Source organism: Danaus plexippus, chromosome 8, assembly GCF_018135715.1.
Source record: "Danaus plexippus chromosome 8, MEX_DaPlex, whole genome shotgun sequence".
NCBI lineage: Eukaryota > Metazoa > Arthropoda > Insecta > Lepidoptera > Nymphalidae > Danaus > Danaus plexippus.
Genome location: NC_083542.1, coordinates 3,126,405 through 3,145,020, shown reverse-complemented (window position 1 = coordinate 3,145,020; position 18,616 = coordinate 3,126,405). Strand labels below are relative to the sequence as shown.

Here is an 18,616-nt window from a genome sequence, read left to right as displayed (position 1 = left end):
ATGAAAAACTCCCGATTGAAATGTAGTAACATTTATTTATTGACAAAAATCACAACTGATACCACATAGAAAAACTACTCGGCACGGTTTAATCCTTAACTATATAATAATATCACATAGACACTTTATAATTTGATAATCTATATACAGACAACGATTTAGTAATCATTTGGTACGATAAGATACGGGAGACGCAATCACAGCAGACATTAACGGGAATAGTTAAAATATAACTAAATACGTAACGTGCTGAGCGACGCGACGCCATGTTTAAAAAATAAATAGAACACTTATAGTAAAATAATTCCACTAATATTCATTATATTTTAGGCGAAAAAAAAAAATTAATACACGGAAAATATCAAATACCCGTAACTAACAGCTGCGGCGGCTCCGTGTGAGATGTACTGACATTCTCGTTTGAAGATCGGAGCCGACATTCATAACAGTTCAGAAAACATTCTCACAGACTTACATTACTATGAAATTTTAATAGTTTCTTTAATTTATTTTTATAAATTTATTTTTATTATATCTTTTAAAAAAATCAATATACCTTAAGGTTACTTCAGTAACGTATTTGACCTAATTTAATTAGATTTCTATAGACGTTCAGATTCTCAACCAAGTATATATAACTCCTCTGTACATAAGCCGACGTATTGTAAGCAGTCTTAGTGTTTGACTTCGATATTTTATACAATTTATTTAATCTTGTCTGCCGCCTGACATCGCGCAGGAGCTCCTCACTACATAACAAACACACCATTTAAACAATCGCGCCAAAAAGTCGTATTATAAAATTTATCTCTTCATAACATTTGAAAGTATATCAACGCTTCATCAATAGTAACGAATTATTATAAAAGCAAACATAAAAAAAATATACAAATATTCAACTAAAATTAAATTCATATATTTTCTAATAATAAAACAACTGAACGCTGTAGCCCAAGACGAGAGACAACGAAAAACAAATTAGTATGGTCTCGATATGTAGATATATGCTAAGTTACGATCCAAACGGGCAAAGCGTCTGTGACGACACCACGATACACTATGGAAATATGCAATTTGTTAAATACATAAAGATTGTATAAGAATTTCATAAAAAGATCGTATAAGAATATTATAGAAGAGAATTTTTTCAAAAAAAAAAATTAATAGAAAATTTCATTAAGAAAAATATATTCCAAACGGGGAGCATGTGAGGACACGTGCCGCGTATCGTGAGCGAGGATTCAGCCTTATACCGACAGGGAGCACGCACACAGACCTCCCCACGCCGTGTAGAGGCGTGCTTGTGCGATCATTTAGATTGAACAATATTTATATATTTTTAATGTGAAAAATAGTTCGCTTACCTCGCCGCTAGCTTACAAAATTATTTAATATTTATATAGCGCCTGAAAATTATTTATAGACAAGTTTAAAAAAAAAATGTTCTGCTTCTGGCAGTGTCAGCTACAGGGAGTTCACTTTGTCTGTGTGCAGTCATTAAATATATGAATATTACTATGAGGACTGTTCCGTGCTTATAGGTTTCAAGAATAAGAATTATTGTCATATCAGTGTACAAGGAAGCTCACAGACTGCACGCAGCGCCCGACCGAGCTGGGACACTCACAACACCCTACCGAACACAACAATACAAACCGCTACACGTTCATATACCACTCTCTGTATACTGTAACATGTGCGGAACAGTTTTATATATATATAAATCTTTTATAATTTCAATATTTACAATAATCTTCTCTATATCTACCGACGCTCAGCGCTGTCTGTCCGTCACTTATTATAAAACACTTTATGTAACGTGTCACGTGTGACACGCTCGGTGACAGCTCGTCTCCGTAACGAGCTCATATTGTTTGTGTTATAGAACAGTTGTCTATAGTTTAATCAGCTCTTACCACAAGTTTAAACCGTCACACTACAAACGGAGAGTATAATTCTTCATTTTTGAAGTGGATCTCCTTATGCCAGTTGCAACAAGGTTGCGTTAAACGTTCAACGCTCCGGGGAGGGGGATAGAGAGAGACGGAGCGAGAGTGAACGGGTAGCTCAAGTGTGAGTTATAAGCAACGTTCATAAAGTTTGTCTCAAAGGAACAATATGAGTTCACCAAAAGTGATTTCCACCCCTTCCTACTTTCATTTATACATCACGAAGCTTCGCTTCTTCAACGCGCAGGGACTTCACGCAATATTTTTTTAATCTGCGGATATACATGCAAGATGAACAGGAAATGCTAAATCAGTGCGAGTCCACGTCAAGCCCCGATGTACAAATGTAAATCCGGTATTGGTACGCTGACGTCCTACTCGAACTCTATGGGCGTGGGTGACATGACGTCTATGATGAAGTCCTCCATGTTGGGCAGCACGAGGACCTTCTCGAACTCCTTGGTGAGCTTCTGCTCTATCCAGTTGGAGATGTGAGCGAACCGAAGCGCCCGCGCGCCGACCGCCGGCCGCGCCTTCAGCACCAGCTGCGGGTTGGTGGAGAACCTGAAAATGTCACATGGAGTTAAGTAACAAGTCGATGTGTCCAAATGTCCGAGACAGCTGCGGCGTGCTGCGGCTGTTATAGTATGGGAATGTTCATTAAAGTTAAAATATATAACCCGACACACATACATTCATAATAGTCATTCTCTATAGTCACGGTGTGCACTACTCGTGTACACCAGTCAGCGCTGTTCAGGGATATTTAAGGTACAAATTAATATTCACTTTGATTTAATACGTGTATTATTTATCGTGCGTGTGTGTGCGTGTGTTTGTGTGTGTGCGTGTGTGTATTCCTCACCCTATCCAAAGTCGGTCGTGCGGCGGCGGCGGCAGGTTGATGGCGAGCCTCCCCTCCAGGCCGTTCACCTCCAGCTGCAGCTTGATGTCCGTGTTGCTGAGACCTTCCATGGCCCGCTTCACGTACTTGTAGTCGGTTACCTGATCATGTTTTCTTTATAAATGTGTCTTAGCGAATATAGTGCGATAACCTCGACATTGAGGCGGCAGCGCCATCTCGTGACGAAAGGACGGAATATTAGCTATAATTCTAGAACATTCCTTTTGTTAATGTTTGTAAACAAGTAGAAATATAAACGAGAATGTTTTGGAATGTTCTAGTAATTGGATTGTATACAAAAGCGACGCCAAGTCAGTTTCGAGTCAGTCTCTTATAAAGAGATACAAGCGATATCCCCTGCGGTTATAATAGAGTAAATATTAGTGTTTTCTGTTAAATCCCATGTTCATCGCTAACCAAAACCTAACAGGACAAATATATTAATATACAACGAGCTACGAAGTACAGTTTTATTTTGCTAGTTACTTGTTCATTTTGTTTAGTTTATATTATTGAAGATTAACTGAAACCTTCATTAGTTTTGTTCACCTGCTTAATGTTTTTAACACGAGTGTATTAGTTCATTAGCTTTGACAGGACTTCCAGTGGCTGTCTAGCTTTTTAAAAGTGTTATCTTCAGTCTAATTCATCTCTTGTTACATATGAAGTTGTTTAAGAAAAACGTCGTTTGCTTTAAATTTAGTTTAGTTCCTGGTAACGTTGTTTCTATATTTGCTATTGTATTATACTAAGAATATTGATTTAAAACACGTGAAAGATATCTTTTGTATCCGGTCTAAGATTTTTCTAGAATAAAAATGTTGTGTCTAGACGATGAACTCGGCTGACATTAGTTTCAACGAGCTTTACAATAACAAGGTCAGGAACTCTCACGCGACAATGTTATTAACACACGAGGTGTTGTTACCTGCTGGAAGTACTTGTTGGTGGCTATCTTGTCTACCATACGGAGGAACTTCTTCTTGGACGAGCCGCCTTCGTTTGTTGACGATCTACAACAGAACATTTTTCTTCAGAGTCAACAGATTTTATAGTCAACTTTATATATTTAATTCATCTCTATGGAATGTGCTGACACGGAAATGCTCTAATATCTCAGATATCTAAATTGTTGTGTGGTGTGTACAAGTTGTATGTATTCTGTTTGTTTGTGTGTGTATGTACAAACGTCTTTCTCTTTCCTGTATGTGTGTGCGTGCGTGTGTATGTGTGTGTGTGGTGTGTGCGTGTGTGTATACTCACACAGAGTCCGCGGCCAATACATTCTCTGTGCTGTCGACGGGCTGCACCGGCGGGCTCTCGTCGTCGCTGCTGGACTCCGCTGAATCCTCCACCTCCGAGTCGTAGATCGCCGGTTTGCGTTTCTGTAGTTCCCATCAACCGATATAAGAGCAGGTTAAACTTATTGGCAGTCAATATCAATTCCAGTACACATTTTTTTTCAGGTACTATTAAAACATTTTATGCCATGTGTACATATATTTTTTAGGTGCCGAAGTGTTTTTTTAGGTGCGAGACCAACAGTGTAAGCACGTCCACAGCATATAGCCTAGTTCGTATATTGTTTGTCCCTCACCTTGTCTGTGAGCAGCGTGCTCGGTATAGAGCAGCTAGCATCGCTCTCGACTGTATTTTCGGCTGCCGCTAGTAGTTGGTCTTCTAAGGTGAGATCTGAAACAAATATCTCATAAAATATAAGGCATCCATTCTTATAGACGGGCTATCGATATGTTATTAATGTCATTTATCCTTACAAAGTTGTTTGTATTTGTATGCAGTGAAGCTCTTAGGTATGTATAAATTTGAATATTTAATTTAAATTTTATGTCATTATGAAATCGAAATAACATAGAAGTAAATAGTTATTGGTATTGTTTAATTTTGTTGTAAACACAATATTTTTTTTTAGTATTTAAATATCGTACAAGATATTAATACAATAAGGACAACAACATAATGTTCAGTCGACGAACCTTTTGGTCCCTACAATGTATAAATTCATTTCTATTAAAAACATATTTAGTTTGCATACCTTTCCTGAACTCATCTGGCGGCCGAAGCAGTGACAATAATAATATTAAAATGAAGAATTGTGCAAAATCTTTCTTTCGAGTTATATTATTTGAGTAGTGAAAGAACTTATCAGAGGAAAATGTTAATATAAACAATGTCCTAACTTTCCCATTAAAATATTATCTTGAATAAAAAAAAATCTTCCCCTTAATACGAGAATAAAACTATCATCCCCTTAACAGTTAAGGGGAAGGTAATACTTTCGTTTATTATATAAAGAGTATAATAGATGACTGACTCTTCTCCTTAAGCTTGAGCAGGTTGATCTGTGTGAGGATGGTGATGGTGGCGCCGCCGTCGTAGCGCAGCAGGGCGTGCAGCCACAGGCCGCGCGCGTCCAGCGAGGGCGAGCCCACCCCGCACACGGCTGGGCACGAGCCCGCCAGCACCAGCTCCGTCACCACCAGCGGAGACATGAACGACGGCAGCTGACGGACACACGAGCATTCATCGTTACTTGTCAGCTTTTGCTGTCAGGGTCCGTGTGTAAGTCACCGAGAATCTATATTCTTATCATTATTTCAACAGATTATTTCTATGAATTCCTAAGAACAAAATATAGACAGATAGCACAGTGATTATGTAAAGGTGGATAACCACCTATATTTTTTATTTTAACATAGAATCCCACTATTGGTGACTCGAGTAGAGTTTCTTAACATTCCATATTCTTTATATGAGATGGCTGTCCAAATAACTACTATAGTAGGAACACTCGCACATACTATTCATATACAGGCTGCTCCGTATACGTTACCTTGAGCGTGTTAAGCTTCCTCTGTATCCTGTTCTGGACGCGGGCCACCATGGCGGGGTCCCTCATGACGTCATACATGAGCCTCGCCAGCACGGTGTTCACCCACGACACCTCCGCCGGCAACACGCGACACGTGCACTCCGCGCCCTGGGACTGGAGTCGCGGGTTATATCTTATTAATAGACTATTTGTAGACCAATACCAATGCTGTCTCTATATGTAATATCTACTACAACTTCATCGTAACTAGAAATCGAACCAGTAGGCCATATCTATTGTGACCACTGATTAATAAGGATGTCAGTGTACTATTATTTTTATTCTTTATATAAATCAAACTAACATAACTAAAATAATTCCCTTAAATAAACACGGAGTCGGCTATACACAGGGTGTTAGTAGTTTTGTTATCAAGATTATAATTACAGTTAAATTTTATTTAGGTATATATTAAAAAATCAAATAAACGCTAATTTGTAAATAATTACATATATATATATATATATATATATATATATATATATATTGTCGAAAGAGATTTTGTCATAACAACACACTGTCCCTACAATCTACATTAATACTACTTTTTGCCACTCTACTTCACGGCGCTTCACCGCATCAGTGACTGCCAGTGATCATAGTATATCTATGAGACATAGTTACAGCTGTCTTTTTCTTCTTTTTACTCTTACTCCTGTCGGGCGGCGTGGGCTCTATCTGACACATGACGCCCGCGTCCGTCGTCTGTTTAGAGGACGTCTCGTGGTTCTATGCGGTGACGGTGTTTAGTAACTTTATATTGTGATTATTGAGGAAAACTTAACATAGGCACTTGTGTGAGATTAAAACTAAGCTTTAAGATGATTGTGAATCGCTTTAAACATTTATACGATCTATTAATAGAGGCATGCGCGTGCGTTGTTTGTTGGTGCTAAGTCAAACAAGGCCTCAATCTATGAAAAATATTGGAAACTGTAAATCAATTCACTATTTCTTATTTTCTATCTGGTTATATGTTAATTATGTTTTTTTTAATATAGTAATATTGAAATACTTCTGTACACGAATACTTTTAACTACTTGCTACCTATATCATAATATAGGATCTAGGACTTTCACTTGATGTTCTAAACGCTAACGCAGTGATGTGTTTTAAGGAGTTTTTAAATAAATCAACTTCGTCAAGAACAAAGTCGCGGGCATAGTCTAGTATAAAATATATGTTATATACAACAAAATTGTAAATGATTTGTTAGTGATATCGAATATATGATCATATACCTGTATTATCTTCAGTAGGTAGGGCCAAAACGACTTCTCGTATAGGTCAAAGTTAGACGGCAGCGGCTGCGCCGTACTGCTGATAGTCACCCCCTCAGACACCTGCTCGTTGGACTTGGACTGGAAATTGAACAATAAAATATTATTTACAGGAACCCATAAAATTATTTTTAATCTAATGCCACATTAGCAAGTACATATGACGTAAAGGAATTTATTTTAATTTCTATATAGACTATATCAATATAAAGCGTGTGTGCATTACTAAATCCTTGTTAATAGTGACTGTGAATCAAGTTTAGTTTAGTTAAGTCGGCCTGTGTTTGGTGAGTGGTCGTTAGTGTGTAATAAGCCTTATAACCTTAGCGAAGGCGACAGTATCCTTCTCAGTGAGCTTGTATACAGCGAGCTCGATGGGGTCCTTGTCGTCCGTGTGTCGTTCGTCCTCAACGGGAGAGTCGGAACGGGCCTCTGACACGGCTACCAGGAGGCGGCGGTACCTGGAATAAGATGGAATACGAAGATCATTACATTTGATATGATTAATCGGTTTTATCTGGATATGAATAACCGGTTTGGACTGGTTTCGGTTGGATGTAATTGAGTGGTTTGAACTGGATTTGGCTGGATTTGATTAACTAGTTTAAGCTGGATTGGACTAATGATTATATATTCGTTAGCCTACTTACTTTATTTTATTAATGAACTGGTATATCTTTGTAATAATAATGGGGATAACAAAAATTATTACTTATTGATTGTTGCTAAAGACGCCCCTTTGTGAGTGTGCTATACCTTATGCAATGTAATTGGGGGCGTCATGGGCGAATGAATATTTCATTGTTAGTGATAATTTTTAGTTATCATGTCCCTTTATAACTTTTCACCGACATTTTCAAAGCTATTAGCGACATGGTAACATTAATAAGGTATTCAAGGAAAAATATTCGTTTTGAATATGAGAACATGGACATGGAACTAAATTAACCAGAAAATTATATATATATGTGTGTGTATGTGAGTGAGTGTGAGTGTGTGTGTGTGTGTGTTTGTGTTATACCATTCGAGTTTATCTCTTCCGGTCCTTGCGAAGAGATACAATCTAGAATGCTTATCTCTTGAGTGTTTGACGTGGACGCTCCACTCCCCCTCGGCCGCACCATCCGATCCCGTCTCCAACTCCTACATCATTAGATAAAAAATGATGACTATAATATATTTTGCCTATATATTTTCCTAATTTAATATGTTTATTGGACTATGATTATTTCATCATAAAATTTAGTAACAATAAAAGGAGTGTCTTTGATTAATCAACGGATCGATATTAACTAAGTTGCGTAGTTTAATTAATGCCAAATCAGTAGTAGATAGCCTAGATTTAATTCTAATCCTTCGCGTTAGCGGAAAGACGAGATGAAAGCGTCTGTATTATGAGGATTACGATAGAAATATACCTATATTATATATATTGTCTGACTGCCTTTTATTTCTTTTCTTAGTAGATCTTACTCACAGTTTCCTCTAGACACTCTTTGATCTTGGTTAGCTCGCTCTCATCGAGCTCCACGTCCTCATCTTTGCTGTTGGCCGTCTTGGTCAGTTCTATTTCCGTTTCCGCCGCTTCATATTCAAGTTGTGTGTTCTTATCTGAATGACTCGTCTCGGGTTCGGTGCACTGTGAGGTGTTGTCGATCTTTTTGTCTGAGGAATAAAGTTATATGAGATTAGTGACAGTTATGAAAAAGGAATATAGGATGATTTTTTTATTTATTTACAAACAAAAGATAAAATATAATAAAATCTATATTGAGGTCACAACAGATGGACTTCTCTTGAAGAGATTTTTTCCAGGTCACTATTAAAATAAAAAATAAATAAAATAAAATTTCGTTATATAAAGTTCCTATGAAGTGGGTAACCTACTTATTAAGTGGGTACCTATTAAGTGGGTAACCGATATTTCATTCGTATCTTTTATTATGACTATTTAATTTATAATTTAATTTTATAAATAAATAAAAATCGTCATTAATATTATCAGGATATTGTTATACTATTGATTCGTGTTTTGTCGTCCGTGTGTCCGTGTGTGTGTGGTACTACAGACTATCCCGAGTACACCCAATCTATATATCCAAACTGTGATTACTCTGTTTTATTATTCTATGTATTAGTGGTCGTGCATCAAATACTTCCGCGTACAGGGGCTAGGAAGGAAGGGGTTTAGCTGAGTGTGACATGACATGTAGGCCTGGGGTCTATTGAAACGTAATGTTCGCCGTTCGTTAATATTTCTCTAGAGTTTTTCTGTTTTGATTTTCAATATGATAGATGTCATAATAAATAAATCAACTTTCAAACTACATAGTCTTATAAATTGTTACTTTATGTATCCTGGAACTCGGTTAAGTGGGGCCTGGATAAGTGAGAAACCACCATAACTTGAACCCATGCTCCGGTCCCAACACTTTAGCGCTGAATTATCTCTGTTAGTGGGATAAAGGAAATCTCTACGCCTGGGTTTGTTCTTCCTAATTTATTTTCGTAGTTACCTCTATAACCGAGATAGCGAGTGACTTTAACATATTTTGATTGTTTACTAACTTATTATTGTTCTATCGTAAATTCCTTGTTAACTACGTGATGGGCTATGAGTCTCGGTTTTAGTTTTGCTACACTAACGGAATTACGGAAGGTATATGAAAAATGAAGAAATGAAGCCTCAAATTGTTATCCGAAACTGAAAAAATGAAGTTTATATCCGTTTGTAAAGTAGGGACGCATGCGTTTTAGCTTGTGTCGTATTTAATCTGCCAAAATCTACTCTTTGTAGAATAATTCAGAATAAACATAAGATTCAATCACAATGTTCTAATGTTCACAGAAAACTAAACTTTTTACGTGTAACTGAATATCCTGAATTTAAACATTGACTGCTATCACCGGTCTTGAAGTTTCGTAATAAAAAATGTTTCGCGTAGTGAAACGATGATCAAAGATTCAAGGTTTTGGGCGAATGCTTAATAGGTATTTGTAATTTTAGTAGCAGCAATGGTTGGCTGAAATGGTTAGCGGTTAAGGGTTGACGCTGATAACGGTAACAAATATAGCCAAATTCTTTTACGCCATTATTCCGCTGATGATATTTTTATCGTAAATGAACCGGCACTATTTTATAAGTGTCTACCCGATATAACTTTCATGATAAAAGGTAGGTCCTATCGTGCCGGAACACTTAGTCAACATCGCCTTACAATGCTTCTGCGCGCTAACATGTTAGGAACTGAAAAGCCGTCTATTCTGTTCATCGGAAAACTAAAACTCTAAAATATTTCAAAGGCATTAAAAACCTGTTTGTGAGTAACCAAAATAATAAAAAAGCGTGAATGACACCTACTGCTTTTTCCGATTATGCCAGCCTGCCAGCCTGCGAATATCAGTAAATTACTACCAACGGATCAAGGCGTCATCATTATGGGAAAGAAGTTGTTCAACATGTTATTAAATGTATAGAAGAAAATTAGCGTTCATGAATCAAAGTTCTTCAGGCAAGGATTTTGTTAGGAAAGCTTAGTTTTGTGTGACCAAAACTGTTATAGCAAACAAGCTTTGGAAATTTAGATTCGAATATAAACTAACTGTAACGAAAGCTTACTAGAGAACGAAAACTTAGAAATTGACCCTATGATTAGTACCTAGGAATCAGCAATGACGATAACAAAGAGGCCGCAGTCTAAGATGTTATAAACGTCGACAGTTACTTAAAAGATACTCTTCGGATAACTTACTGAAAGCGACATTGTTTACGCCTTTACATAACTACGGCATATAAAATAGGCTCTGAAGTAAGTTTAGTTTTACGTAAGAACTTTTTATTTAGTTTCGTTGACTGTTTGCACTGGATATATATACATATTACTATTAAAACAAAAATTACGTATATTAATCGCATCTCTGACAATGAAATAACCTGTTCTCTGACATCTATTAACGGAAACTTCTGTAAATGAGACATATGTTTATACCAGATATACTGAGACACTGGGAAAGTGGAATACCTGCCTCTACAAGTGAAACAAATTCACTCACTTAACCAGATTTCACTGTATTAGGTAACAATTTTTATTTACTTTTTCATGAGCGCTAGCTCTGACGAGGTTCTCGCTTTTTGACATTTATTGAGGCGTTCTTTTTCCAATACTTGAGAGAGCAGCATTTCCAAGTAGGTAGGTACTCTATGCTCTCAGCGCGGTAACAAATAAAATTATGTCCCCGATGTATTTAATATAATTATTTTATTCCTTCATTCGTTATTTACCATTGAACTTATACAGATGATTTTACATATTACTATTTAATATTTTAAAATTTAATTACTTTGTATACATTGAAATTTTTACTATATTATTGTGGGGGGGGGGGGGGTTAACTTAGTGTTTTGACAATATACTTCTAGGGGGAGTCACCAAAGCAACAATAGGGGAAAGGGGTCAAAAATGACAATTCTAGCGTGACGTATTTTATATACTTAAATTATGTATGAAATGTAAAACATATACAGTGAATTTTATAGCTTGGAATAAACAGTCATCTAAGCACGCGTATATTTTTAATCCATTCACCATAAAGTTCATTAACCTGCACGCCTTATAATATCAAGGAGATCAAATAAAAAAAATGAAATATTCCCATTGTTATGTAAAAAGGAGAAATAGTTACCAACTCCTCATGAGTAATGAGAGTGTGACAATGAAGGTTTTAATACAAGTCGAATTTAAAGAATCAACGAATATCAATATGGGTTGCAAGAAAAAAAAAACATTTATATCTCCTTAAAGTAAAATTATTCGCAATGTTTAATTCTAAAAATAGATATAAACATGTTTTAGTCAAATAGACTATAGAGACGAACTAGTCCCTCGTTAGTTTAATTATGTAAAATAGATACTTTGAGGATATGTTAATTTCGTAGTTTTAATAAATAATTGAAAAGTCAAATCTGAAATTTATATATATATAATTAAACATTTTTCTGTACATCATTTTATTAAATAAATTCAATTGAAATGTGAGATAGTTTCAATTTTATTATTCTTTGAGACGAATACTTTTAAAAAGCGCTTAGAACCGGGATTTATCACCTCGCTGAATTTTAAAATTGTTATAAAGATGTCAATTAATTTATGTAATTTGTCACGAAACTTTGTTATATCTATATATTAACGTTGCAATTAGTGTTAAGAGTGGTCTCATAAAAAAAATCGTACATGAATTATAACAAAACGAGGACTGATAGAATAAAGAGGTAATGTTTTACTAATTTGCTATATATTAAATAATCAACACACACACACACACACACACACACACACACACACACACACACACACACACACACACACACACACACACACAAACACACACACACAAACACACACACACAAACACACGCATACACTATGTATACATGTGTTATTTCAAAATAGATAACTATTGTTTACAAACTCACCTCTGTGCATTTTCCTCACGAGTCTGTGACGAAGGCCTTCTTTACCGGGTTCAATTTCCGTATGTGTAATACTAGAATATACATTATATGTGTTAGCTATTACAATAATAATATTGACGGCATCACGCGTTTAATATTGAATATCATTACTAACATAATATTTAATATAAATATTAAATACATCGTCGCATTAAATATTTCTATATGCATTTCAATTTTATTCACTAACCAGTCAGTCGAGTTATACTTACTATGTAAAGTTGTTTAAATTAGTCTGTGTCATGTAATTGTTATACTCGCTATATCAGTTGCACAGTCCCAGGACATAAACATAATCCACATTTACATGCTAACCTACGTAAAGGACATGTACCTAAGCATTATCACAAGTTTGCGTTCAAACTAAACTGAACACGATGAGTTTCACGTTTTCACTGCTAAATCTTCACAAGCTAGTGTCAACTTAATAAATATAAAATTCTGCCATTACTTTGCCTATGTAATGGCAGAATACAATAATAGTATGGGTATTGTATTTACTAAAATATTTACGCTAAATAATATATCTCTTCAAATTACCTCTTCTCCTTTTTTCTCCACACGAACTTCCTCTTCTTTTCGGGCGTCGTGTTTGTTTCAGCGCTTTCAACTTCCGCTGGTACATCTTTATTTTTCTTCTCCTGTGTATCAGATTTCTTATCCGTGTTTTCTTTCTCTAACACCTGTATCTTCTCCTTTTCGTTCAATATTATGCAAATTGGATATTTCTTGCTCCATTGCCTTTATACAAAATAAGAATATAGGTCATCAAGTCTAGACTTAAGTTTTGTAACTATCAAAATAAATTTAGGCGTCATTAAGTCAAATTAGTGTCTCAGATAATGACAGTGTAACAATGTGATTAGGATTTAATGAAATTATGGACGCCTAGAACTAAAATTAAGGTCTTGATATATTTATGTTGTTATTTAATAATATCAATTTGGAATACAGGGGATAATTCAAAGCGTCTTTGTGTTTTACTTAACAAGAACATTAAAGGACATTCCTTTCAGTTTTATAATTATTCAGGCGGATAGATCTCCTAATAGACAATATGAATAACATTTTCAACATTTAAAACGTTTCAAACATTAAATGAGGTACGTAAGTATGAACAATTACAAATAAAACGACAACTTCCTATTGGTCAACGCATTTCAATTTTAAAAGTTACACTCTCAAGGTCATAGTGTGTTTTGCGTTGTGAGAAATTCAAATTTGGAACATAAAAACACGAAACAAAAATCTATATAGTAAGGATGTTTATGACCAGTATTTTTTTATATTTTTATTTTTTATTCAAATTAAATCTTTTTCATATCGTTGCTCTAATTTAAATATTCGAAATACTTTGTATATTTTTTGGTGCGACGATCAATATCGCGTGCTTTTAATACAACAGTCGTTTGGATATGTTAAAAATTTTACGTTTTTTTGTTTTGTGCTTAATATATATTACGTCGATATGAGTTATTACGTAGTTAATTGACACAAATTAACTTATAACTATAACGAACACATATTACTTATATGGTAATTTTGTTTGTATTATTTTTTTCATTTTTTGTGCACAGAAAACATGTTTATGCAGCTTAAGACGCACATAATCCTTCTTTATCAACACTAAAGTTATTTCTTATATATTATTAAATAATTTACATAAATCCGATTACGTATAAGAAATTATGTTTTAAAGTTAATTTTAGAAGTTTTATATTTTAGATTTCTAGTAAAGTGCTCCTACTCTTTAGAGATGTTTGTGTCAAAACACAAATTATTTGTTAGTCTGTAAATTATAATTAAAGTACCCATAGTGCACATAATATTAAAACACGCAGTAAACAGTCACGCACGCAAATATTTTATTTATAGCATAAATTAGTTAATGAATTTTTTCTCATACATAATATAAAATTTAAACTCAATACCAACCTCCTTTTAACTAAACCTTTCGGCAGCAATATGACTCTCGCACCAGTGAGGTTGTATAGCCGGTGCTGGTAGAAAGTTACATTTTCAATCTTTTCGTCCCAAAGAGCGCGCTTAGCAACCTTTGTCCTTGTGTACGATATGCGTAGGTTGCAACCTGGTTAACAGGGTGACGGGAATTGAATTAAATAGTTGTTTGTCGATATAAAGTAAAAAAAAACTGCAAAAAGGTTTCATAGTATGTAGTAACACTCTCAAACTAAATGATTTACCTATCTTAGGATCTTTGTAAGTCAATGACAATAGTTATATTGCAAGAAAGATAAACTTTATCATGTCCGTCAAAACACATTTAAAATGCATTAAGCTATTAAATAAATTAAATATTCCGATAGCTTTATAATACCTGTTTTTAATATATTTCCAAAGCAGAGGAATATATTAATTCAGCTTCAAATAAACAATAGCGGACGCGATATTAACGGACATTTTCAAGGTCATATTAGTTTTGACGCGATTGAATACATTTTTATTATTAAACAACATATTATCTGTTGCATAATAATTACGATGAATCAACATCATATGACGATATTCAACCGTTACAATGACATTTAAATAAAGATATTTTTTTTTATAGAAATTATTATATTTAAATAGCGTGAAATCATTTTAATAAATGGTTTAATACATATATATATATATATATGTATACATATACCTTCAAGTTTGACGAAAGCCGTTGTTGTCTTATTGATGTGATACGTGAAGGGATCGTAGTCTGGAAACCTATAATGATTTAACCAACCCTGAAAAACACAGATAATGAAATATCTTAATAGTTAATACTATCTATATTATAAATTATTATGAATAATAATAATGTAACAAACCTCAAACTTCTTCAACGGCTTGTGCTCCTTTATAGTTGGTATCGTGTATATAAATGGTAGTGTTGTGCTCTGTTTCAATTGGAAGAAACCACCCTTCCTCGGTTCCCAATCCCTGAAGTAGTTATCCATCAGCCAATCACGGACGTTGGTTGCGAAACAGAAAAACCAAATGCCCAATAGGAAACCGTTCCATATATTCGAATTAGGGAATAGCACGTAGTTAACGAATAGAAATATCGTTAGGAAATACATTGAGAATTTAAAGAAATAATTCTTCTTTGGTTCGTCTTTGTGTACGTTGTTCTTGTTGGGCGGCTGTCCGAAGTTTGAAGTGTTCGCATTGTTTGTGGGTGTTTCTGTTGTTCTTTTATTGTCTTCCATTTCTATCTGATTGGCGTCGCCGAAAGCGTCGATCGTGTCCTCGAGGGCTTCAACACCGGACTCGATCTCTATACTGTCTTGTAAGAATTCCCTCGCTAAGTCCGATTCTTGATATGCTACAATATTTGATATTTATGTGAAAGACGACAGTGGTTCACGCAAAGTAAAGTTTGAAATGAAAATATTTATGCATTTGATTCAATATTATATACTATATATATATATATTAACTATGGGCCAGTTAGTGCTTGGCTAACATGTCATCTGACGGTAAACGCATTGTCTCAGTAAACACCTATCCACCCCCGTCATGGAGACATTGAAAATGCGAGTAACAAAAAAAACCCAGACGCGAAGAATTGGTATGATAAAAAAATACACAAAATTATTAAAATCAGAAATAATTTCATGGACAAAAATTACATTTATTCTTAAAACAATACAGAATTAGGTACAACACAAAATATCAACTCACGTAAATTCTTATGCGTATCATCACTGGATTCCGAGTGACTTTTGTTTAAATTCGTTTCCTTTATCAGCTCAAACTCCATAGGCTTGGCCGTTAATGGCTGAGTCATGTCAGATAAGTTCTGCATACTGCTGTCCAATGAAGACACCTTCAGATTATACAGATATAAATTATCATTGTTATTATGAGATAAAGACATCCGACAACAAACATTAATTTAGAACATTAGTTTCTTGCTTGTAAAGTCATACATAAAAACTTATTTTTCATTATACAGATAATTTTAACTAATTCGTATGTTAATGTGATGTAGTAATTTATTTATGGACTAGCTCGTTCCTGCGGCTTTGCCCACATACTAAACCCCCTTGAGATACGAGCTATAATCATTATGAAGTGCCATTAAATTTCTCGAATATTCGTTAATCGGATTCCGACTTGATGATAATGTTTATATGTACTTCAGGTCAATGACCTTTCCATGAAACAAATAATTTTGAATATCAGCCTTTAATTTACGGAGTAATAGCTTAACAAGCATTTAGTCGAATTGAGAACTTCCCCCATTTTGAAGTCGGTTAAAAGTGGTCTAAATGACTTCTAAAGAGATCACCTACCTGCGAGTGAAATTCCAGTCAAAATTGGTACAAGCATTCCAGAGATTAGCCGGAAGTCGGAACATACAGACATAGATAAATATTTTAAATCTCTATTTTTTACAGAGGTATTGTATATAGTATATATATGTATATATATATGTTCAGTGAAAGCTGTTGATTTGAAATTCCAAACAGATACTTAAATTTTATTTATGTAAATATTGATAGGAAAATTGTGACATTGAATTTTGACCATTAGAATAAGTATGAACATAATAATTACACAATTTTAAGGTGTGTAAAGTATGATTTTGTCAAAACTTAGATACAAACAACTGCCTAGTCATACACAAATTTATTCATAATGTACTCACTTGATTGTCCGTATCACCCATACTCTGCTGATCCGAGTCCTTAACAGCTGAATTCTCTTCAGAATCTGATGTCGAGTTTTCTCTCGGTAGACTTTTGTCCTTAGTGTCTATCATGAGATTATAAAAATTATTATTCACATGTCCAACATATTTTTTGCTACACTGTGGTTAAATTTACCTTCAACAGAACGCGTTTTCATATCTTCGACAGCTTGAGCTATTTTGAACTTAAAATCATGAAATATTTTCCAAGTTTCATTAGCCTCCTTTCCCTCCGGAGCGACCTCTGGGGTGTTTCTTTTTCCAAGCCGGTTTAGATACTCTTTCATAGGGGATGAAGTGATTTCTTTGGGAGGTATTATAGAACGAGTTTCTTCCGGTTTAATCTCTGGTTTGATATCCTCTGTCTTTTCATTTGTTTTCTCTGTACGCATAGATTTGAAATATTTATCTATGATGGATATATTCTTCTCGGCTCTTTTAGGACTGGCACTTTCACTCCTAACCGGAGCTGGCTCAGCTTGTGGTGTTGGGGGGTCGTCCTCACAGGCCTGAAGAAGTTCCTCCAGTTCCTCATTATTAGCATTGTATCTAAATGATAGTGACGTATTTGGGGATTTCCCTAAAAAACACTATTGTTTACAGCATGAAGCAAATTAAATGACACTTCAAAAAATTATAAGTGTCATAAATTCCAATAAGTATTCTAAATAATTCAATATCTTATAGGAAAAAGACAAAGAATTGAAGATTTTAAAGAACCGTATGTTACGAAGTGATTGTATCTATTTTTCTTTGTTACCAAAGAAACAAAAATATACACAAAAGTTATCTTTCAATTAGATACAACTAATAATGGTTACATCCGTTATTAATAAAAAATTAAGACCGTATTCTTTATAAAAAAAATTATTAATGTCGTATCAGAATCATAAACAATAAAAAATTGTTTCGTACCTGCGCCTGAAACTTCCATATTTCGGTTCTATTAACGCACTAAATATCCATGTCACAACTGTATTCGGATTCAATAATTAGGCAATTACTTGCAATCAATGAGCCAAGTATACTAAATATTTACGGAACTAAACATTCGATAGGTCCTCACTCTTTAGTTAGAATATTTAACACAGAATAACGACTTTGACGTCTTGTTAATGAGTGGTGTCATTGACTTATATTGTCAATGTCAGCTCAATAAACAAAACAATCTAAGATGGCCGTTGTAATTTATATATAAGGATAAAACGCAGTTCATTAAACAAAATATAAGGTTATGAAAATAATTGAACTAAAGCACAATTAGATTTAAGAAGAATTGTAAAAATTCAATTATTATTAAATATTGTTCAATGTGACATATTGTTTATATTGTTGCCATTCCCTTTTATAGTATCTATTTGGATTTACATTATGACATTGACATTTG

At 34.5% G+C, this 18,616-nt stretch overlaps 1 protein-coding gene across 2 annotated transcripts; it reads right to left on the bottom strand.

The window, feature by feature from the left end:
* Positions 1 to 15: 15 nt before the first annotated feature.
* LOC133318835 (testis-expressed protein 2-like) lies at positions 16 to 18,345 on the bottom strand. Of its 2 annotated transcripts, XM_061521097.1 has the most exons (21): positions 18,145 to 18,345; positions 17,366 to 17,809; positions 17,188 to 17,294; positions 16,218 to 16,362; positions 15,362 to 15,858; positions 15,190 to 15,277; positions 14,472 to 14,625; positions 13,077 to 13,277; positions 12,498 to 12,568; positions 8,502 to 8,689; positions 8,046 to 8,167; positions 7,347 to 7,485; positions 6,986 to 7,105; positions 6,368 to 6,472; positions 5,705 to 5,857; positions 5,186 to 5,375; positions 4,451 to 4,545; positions 4,117 to 4,238; positions 3,782 to 3,866; positions 2,815 to 2,954; positions 16 to 2,513 (listed from the first exon to the last, which is right to left on the bottom strand). In XM_061521097.1, exons 1-21 carry the CDS (start codon positions 18,161 to 18,163, stop codon positions 2,324 to 2,326), a joined length of 3,375 nt encoding a protein of 1,124 aa, XP_061377081.1. In that variant the 5' UTR covers positions 18,164 to 18,345; the 3' UTR covers positions 16 to 2,323. The 2 variants fall into 2 exon arrangements, with proteins under 2 accessions (XP_061377081.1, XP_061377082.1); XM_061521098.1 differs by lacking the exon at positions 6,368 to 6,472.
* Positions 18,346 to 18,616: the final 271 nt, after the last annotated feature.

Excerpts from the sequence above, each read along its gene's own strand:
- LOC133318835 (XM_061521097.1), bottom strand. Across the intron at positions 8,168-8,501 it reads AAGAGTGTCTAGAGGAAACT|GAGTTGGAGACGGGATCGGA; the intron begins GTGAGTAAGATC and ends CTAATGATGTAG. Across the intron at positions 3,867-4,116 it reads GTATTGGCCGCGGACTCTGT|ATCGTCAACAAACGAAGGCG; the intron begins GTGAGTATACAC and ends GTTCTGTTGTAG.